Source organism: Cervus elaphus, chromosome 1, assembly GCF_910594005.1.
Source record: "Cervus elaphus chromosome 1, mCerEla1.1, whole genome shotgun sequence".
Classification (NCBI taxonomy): domain Eukaryota; kingdom Metazoa; phylum Chordata; class Mammalia; order Artiodactyla; family Cervidae; genus Cervus; species Cervus elaphus.
In genome coordinates this window covers 63359339-63367110 of record NC_057815.1, presented here as the reverse complement: position 1 = coordinate 63367110, position 7772 = coordinate 63359339, and the positions used below count along the sequence as shown (strand labels likewise).

Genomic DNA, 7772 nt, shown 5'->3' with positions numbered 1-7772 from the left:
TTTTATTTTCATTTTTATTTTTTTAATTATGAAAGTATGATAACACATTTAGAGGAGACATTGAAAAGAAAGAACAAGATTGCATACAGTTCCACTATATGTTAAAATTGTTTTTAAGTAAACAAGATTTTTAGTTGGAGTTTCAATATCAAGCACTTAAAAATTAATAGAATGAATATAAAGGGAAGTAGAAGCATATGCTGCTGCTGTTGCTGCTAAGTCACTTCAGTCGTGTCCGACTCTGTGCGACCCCATAGACGGCAGCCCACCAGGCTCCTCTGTCCCTGGGATTCTCCAGGCAAGAACACTGGAGCGGGTCGCCATTTCCTTCTCCAAGGCATGCATGCTACGTTTCTTCAGTCATCTCCGACTCTGTGCGACCCTATGGACAGCAGCCCACCAGGCTCCTCTGTCCACGGGATTCTCTAGGCAAGAAAACTGGAGTGGGTTGCCGTTTCCTTCCCCCGTAGAAAGATATTGTAGATCTGATATTAATTTCTAACAAAATTCCATAGAGATAAGAGAACAGACTCTGTATGATTTCCATACCTTTAGACCATGATGTCTTTGCATGGTCTTGCATGACATCTTTGCATGACGTCTTGTTTCATGTCTGTCCCTGGCTGTGTTTCAGTGTCTCCTAGTTTACAGTCTATGGGAACTTGAATAGAATTTGTATCCTACTGCTGTGTGAAAATTGTATAAATCTTAATTATTTAAATTGGTTCACAGTGTTTTCAGGTCTACTATATCCTTCTACTTTTTCTGTTTTAAACTTTTATTTATTTACTTATTTTGTGGAGGTAACAGCTGTTTTTATTATAGTGAAATCAGAGAGGCCACAAGAACAGGAAGTTAGCTCTTGAATGCAAGAATCCTGTTGGGTGAGAGAGAAAACAGAAAGACTGCTTTTTGTACCCTATGAGGCTGAAGTAATAAGATCTTAAACATGAGGGACCCAAGGTGACTTCATATACAAGGTATAAAATATTGGCATGAGTATTAGCTTGAAGAAGGAAATGGGAACTCTTTCTCTGAGCCCAGGAAGAAAGAATTAAAGCCATAATTAAGGTTGCACAGGAGAGAATAAATACCCTAGTGACCCACATGTAAAACAGATTATAAAGAAGACAATGAGATTTGAGGTTAATGGAGAGTCATCTTGCCCAGGCCGCCATGTGTCACAAGGCCAAATGGGCTCTAACAAGTGCTGTCTGCCTGGGCGAGGGTCAGGGGTGGGTGTGAGGCATTGACGTTTATCTTTTGATGTACATTTAAATAAATTTTACTGAGAAGCAGAGAGAAAAGTCGAATCTGATGTAGTGAACTGGATGCCATGCTACCCTTGAAGATTTTTATTGTTAATCCACTGCACCATTTGTGATTTGTTCAGTTTTTTTTAATTTCCAAAATATAAGACTCCAAAGAAATCTAAGAACAAACTCACATTTTCTCTATGTACAATTCTTCCTCAACTCTTCCTTTTCTATTTTAAACATTTTTATTTAAGAGTGAAATTTAAGAGCTCTTAATACGACTGAAGCAACTTCCCAGCAGCAGTAGCAGCAATGTATATATTTAAAAGTGCTGAATGTGTATGTCTAATACACACATAAATATTATGTAATAAATACTTAAAGTGTATATTTATAAGATACTGTGTATATTTATAAAGTACTGAATTTCCAGTATTTTGGTCACCTGATACAAACAACTGACCCATTGGAAAAGTCCCTGATGGTGAGAAAGATTGATGCAGGAAGAAGAGAGGGCATCAGAGGATGAGATGGCTGGACCCCATCATTGATGCAATGGACATGAACTTGGGCAAACTTTGGGGGATAGTGAGGGACAGGGAGGCCTGGCATGCTACAGTTCATGGGATCACAAAATCAGACATGACTGGGCAACAGAACAAGGGTGTGTATATTTATTTATTTGCAACTAGTTAACCTGTTTCATATCTGTTGTGCCTTAATATGTTTTACATTTGTGTCAAAGATAGTATTGCCTGTTCAGAATGCATGCTATAAAGATTAAGTAATGAAATGACTAATTCAGAGTCTCTGGTACAGAACAGGGGATGTGGTTTTGAGTTGAAATACTTGGAGAAATTTTTGAGGAGATGTAATGTTTACCAATTTTGGTCTAACAAATTCATTGACAGAGGTCTAGAAAGTAATCAAGATTTGCTTTATCTAGTATCATGAATGTCAAAGTGTTAGTCGCTGAGTCATGTCCAATTGTTTGTGAACCAAGGACTGTAGAACGAGAGGCTCCTCTGTCCATGGAATTCTCCAGCCAAGAATACTGGAGTGGGTGAAGTGAAAGTCACTCAGTCATGTCTGACTCTTTGTGACCTCATGAACTATACAGTCCATGGGATTCTCTAGTCCAGAACACTGGAGTGGGTAGCCTTTCCCTTCTCCAGGGGATCTTCCCAACCATTCTTTTTCCAGGGGATCTTCCTGACCCAGGGATCGAACCTGCATCTCACACATTGCAGGCAGATTCTTTACTATCTGAAACACCAGGGAAGATCCATCTAATAGCATATTAGTTAGTATTTCCCCCCAATTTGGTGATAAAGATAAGGATAATGAAGATGATCTGTTGCTAGCAATAAAAAAGACAACAATATCATCTCCCATATGAGAATGGCCTCATGAATGACAATTCCACTGGGTTTGTAGTACAGAATAAGCTTCATTGATTTTCCAAATGGCTTGTCTTCTCACCTCATATTGATTATAGAGTAACATATTTCTCCATCAGTATGAAATGATTCTACCAAAGACTTTGTGCCTTACTAGTAAACAAATACAGAAAAGAAAAGATTCAACAAATTAGGTTAGTTCAGTTCAGTTCAGTCACTCAGTCATGTTCGACTCTTTGAGACTCCATGGACTGCAGCATTAAGATTGTGAGATTGGTAGCCATTTATAGATGTAAAAATGATAGCAATAAAAGTTCCTCCCAGAAGGTAGATACAAAGTTATCCATTGATGCTTTAATAAGAAGAGAAGGCTGATGGTGCTTTTGAATAGCTCATGAGTGAACCAGTCTGAAAACATCACTTAAAGGTAGAAACCAGTTGTAACTTCTATGTTGATCAAGGCAGTCATACCAAGTGGTGATAAAATAGTGCCTTCAATGACGTACATAGTATATGGCTTTGGAAAATTGTCTTGGAGATATTTCTTGCAGGCCAAGATTTTTTCTGGATAATTGTAAATATTATCTTTTCCTAGACAAAAATGATAGGGATCTCTGATGAATAAATCTAATAAATCTATGATCAGAACTTTCAACATTATACTTAATGAGTAAATTTAGAAATAAGGGTTTTTACCATTCTTGATATTCATAAATCTTGAAATTTTTCACATGATAATGTCATGTCATATGAAGTTTTAATGTTCAATACACTTTCCTTCTTTACCAAAAGTTTTCTGAAACTAACCAGCTTTTGATCTAAAATGTTTCACTCCCTTTCATGGAGAACCACTTCCAAATCCTGGCACGGATCTGTTGGGTCTTCACTGTAGATGATGCGGTTCATCAAGGCTGGGAAGATGATGCAGATGTTGCCCATGAGGACATGGGCCACAGAAGAGAGATGCTACCCAAAGCGGTGCACCATAGTCAGATTGATGATTGGAATATAGAAAAGCAGGACAGCACAGATGTGAGAGACACAGGTCTGCAAGGACCTGAACCAGTCCTTCTGGGATGGAATAGCCAAGACAGTGCAGGATCAGAATGTAGGACTCGAGAATTCATATGGAATCAAATAAAAGAGTACAAATCACCAGAGCCACGGCATAGAAACTGTTGAAGCGGGTGTCAGAGCAGGAAACCTCAGCAGGTCCTGGTGAAGACAGAAGCAATGAGAGAGTATGTAAGAATGGCAGCGTGGAAAAGCTTTAGACGGATAATGGGAGCAGTGAAAACAAAACTCCTAATTATGAACATAAGACTCTTAAATTAAAATCCCAAGCCTGATTTTGATGATCTTGGTGTTGGTTAATATGGATGTATATCCCAGGGGATTACAGATTCCTGTAAAATGATCAAAAGCCATGTCAAGAAGGACTCCAGACTGTGTGAGGGAGAGACCGTGCATAAAGTAAGTTTGGGCAATACAGGCATCCAGGTTGACTTCCTGGCTAAGCCGCGACAGGATCCCTAGGACTTAATAATTTGTAAAATATTCTGAAACCTTAGTGATAGCAAAGTAGATTATATTTCATATTTCAAATAGCTGATATTCTTTGATATTTTCAAATGGGTGAGATATGAGAAAATAAAGTATACAGTTGTATTTCAGATTTCAATATATGCTAGGTCCGTTTTTGCTGAACTAAATATTTTCAACTACAGAATTGTAATTAGATTATTAATAGTTTAATAAGTTATGATGTGCTCCACTTAGTTACTCAGTCATGTCCAACTCTTTGCAACCCCATGGACTGTAGCCCGCCAGGCTCTTCCATCCATGGAGATTCTCCAGGCAAGAATACTGGAGTGGGTTGTCATACCCTCCTCCAGGCGATCTTCCCAACCCAGGAATCAAACCCAGGACTTCTGCATTGCAGGTGGATTCTTTACCATCTGAGCCAGCAGAGAAACACATGAATACTGGGGTGGGTAGCCTATCCATTCTCCAGGGGATGGTTCTGACCCAGGAATCAAATCCGGGTCTCCTGCATTGCAGGCACATTCTTTAACAGCTGAGCTACCTGGGAAGCCCTCTTAGCACATAATAAATGTTAAAAAAAAAAATCGTTCCTTAATATGGTCATTATGAAAATAAAGGCACTGATTTTAACTGGCTTATAAGAATTAACAATTGTATGCAAAATTATGTGACTTTAAGCAATGTTTTATATTTGCTAGCTAGCACATCAACTCTTTGAATACTTAAGCCATGCTTTCAAAAAAGAACAAGAGAGCTTGTAGATGAAGTTCAGGGAAATAAAATGAAATTTGATATTAATAGCAATAACTTGTTTTCTATAAGAGATATCTGCTTCCCTTCAAATAAAATGTAAACATCAATCAGGGAGGAAGGAAACTACTAAAACTTCCTGAATCTCTCTGTCCAAAGCTCCTTTCCAAATTTCCCATGGTGAGATTTGTTTTTTTTTTTTAATTTGATGACCGTGAAAGAGGAGAGTGAAAAAGTTAGCTGAAAACTCAACATTCAGAAAACTAACAAATAGAAACAGTGAAAGACCACATTTTGGGGCTTCAAAATCACTGCAGATGGTGACTGCAACCTTGGTGCTTGCACCTTGGTGGAAAAGCTATGACCAACCTAGACAGCATATTAAAAAGCAGAGGCATTGCTTTGCCGACAAAGGTCCGTCTAGTCAAAGCTATGGTTTTTCCAAGTAATCATGTATGGATGTGAGAGTTGGACTATAAAGAAAGCTGAGCACTGAAGAGTTGATGCTTTTGAACTGTGGTTTTGGGGAAGACTCTTGAGAGGCCCTTGGACTGCAAGGAGATCCAACCAGTCCATCCTAAAGGAAATCAATCCTGAATAGTCTTTGGAACACTGATCCTGAAGCTGAAACTCCAATACTTTGGCCACCTGATGTGAAGAACTGACTCATTGGAAAAGACCCTGATGTTGGAAAAGATTGAAGGCAGGAAAAGGGAACAACAGAGGATGAGATAGTTGGATGGCATTACCAACTTGATGGACATGAATTTGAGCAAGCTCCAGGAGTCGGTGATGGACAGGGAACCCTGGCCTGCTGCAGTCCACGGGGTCGCAAAGAGTTGGACATGACTGAGCAACTAAACTGAACTGACTCGCAACATTATTCAAAACTTGGTGAAGTGAAAAGTCTGCTGTGAACACAGTCCCCATGGGTTTTCTCCCATTCTTCCCAAGGGACGTTGGCACTATATGTTGCGTCACTCATCCTCAACATCTCCCAGGATCTGGGATTTACTCCAGTGGCTCCTATACTGTTTGCACCTGCATAAATCTTGCTTCTTCTAGATTCTAAAGGCCACTGTGATCCAAGGGGGAAAAAGAAAGAAGAGTACAATTGATTTGCAAGGTTGGCAAGAACACTTCTCCTGTGAGTGAAAGTTGTCTTTTACTAAGTCCCTGCAACATGAGTGTTAGAATGAACGACATCACTGATAAATGACTGTTTTAAATGACTTAGTGCCTTTGTAATAAGCAGAGTTTAATCCTCCACACAATAGCGGTGCTTTGCAGTTTATTTCACCAGGATTTACATGTGAACAACCCAAATGTGTTTTCCTTTTCTACTTTGCATGCTTAAACATTATTATTCTTTGCAAAGTAAAAGATCCTTCATATTTGAGGCCTGTAATGTGAACCATTCAGCTAAAAATTGGTGGTGACCTTGTGGATATGGCCGCTGATGGGGCCAAAAATCTAATAACAGGGAAGTTTCATGTGTATGCATAAATTTGTATCTGTTTCAGAGAATACTTAGCCTCTGAAAAACTACAAGCCTTGGATGTATATTTAAAGAGCTACTGTACTAATCCAATTCTTAATACAGCTGTTACTTCAAAGATTTTTTGAAGGCAGTCATTTTTCCCTGAGAGGTCACTGTCTCTGGAAATCGATGTCTGTCCGACCTGGTTCTAAAATCAGTAACTCGACCTTTCTCCTCGCGGGCTTCCCTGGTCTGGAGCAGCACTATCCCTGGCTCTCCATCCCCTTCTCCTGCATCTACGCCATGGTGCTCTCAGGAAACTGCCTGGTGCTGCATGTGATCCGCACTGAGCCGAGCCTGCACGAGCCCATGTTCTACTTCCTGGCCATGCTGGCCCTCACTGACCTGTGCGTGGGGCTGTCCACAGTGCACACGGTGCTGGGGATCCTGTGGGGGCTCATCCAGGAGATTGGGCTGGATGCCTGCATTGCCCAAACCTTCTTTGTTCATGGGCTATCTTGCATGGAGTCTGGAGTCCTTCTCGCCATGGCCTTTGATCGCTTTACTGCAATCTGCAATCCTCTTAGATACACATCTATCCTCACCAATACCAGAATCATCAACATCGGTTTGGTCATTTTTGGGAGGAGCTTCCTGTTTATTACTGCTCCCATTGTCCGCCTGAAGTTTTTCCATTACTGCCGACGCCGGGTCCTCTCCCACTCCTTCTGCTTGCACCAGGACCTACTCAGGCTGGCCTGCTCTGATATCCGCTTCAATAGCTTTTATGCCTTAGCTCTGGTGATCTGTACACTGCTTCTGGATTCAGTGCTCATTTTCATCTCCTACACATTGATCCTGCACTCTGTCTTGACTATTGCATCTCGAGAGGAGCGGCTTAAGTCCTTGAAGACCTGTGTCTCCCACACCTGTGCTGTCCTGGTTTTCTATATTCCGATCATTGGTCTGACTATGGTACACCGCTTTGGGAAGCACCTCTCGCCTGTGGTCCATGTCCTTATGGGCAACATCTACATCCTTTTCCCACCCTTGATGAACCCCATCATCTACAGCATCAAGACCCAACAAATCCGTAACAGGATTCAGAGATGGTTCATTAAACAAACTTGAGTTCTAGAGGTTAATGTGTTTGAGGGGAGGGAAGGTAGTATTCGCAAGAGAGGTGAATAATAATGACTTTTAGCCGCAATAACTGTATATTAAATACTTAACATGTTAAAGGCAAATTTATAGTAATTTTCTTTCTTTTGTCACTGTTTTATACTTCAAATTTAACATGATTAACCTGCAAAGAATATAAAAAGTAATTTTTTTATTAGT

At 40.2% G+C, this 7772-nt stretch overlaps 1 protein-coding gene and 1 pseudogene across 1 annotated transcript; one reads left to right on the top strand and one right to left on the bottom strand.

The window, feature by feature from the left end:
* Positions 1-3484: 3484 nt before the first annotated feature.
* LOC122702204 lies at positions 3485-6157 on the bottom strand (annotated as a pseudogene).
* Positions 6158-6620: 463 nt separating this feature from the next.
* On the top strand, positions 6621-7562 carry LOC122700007 (olfactory receptor 51V1-like). The gene has a single exon (XM_043912551.1). It carries the CDS (start codon positions 6621-6623, stop codon positions 7560-7562), a length of 942 nt encoding a protein of 313 aa, XP_043768486.1.
* The last annotated feature ends 210 nt before the right edge of the window (positions 7563-7772 follow it).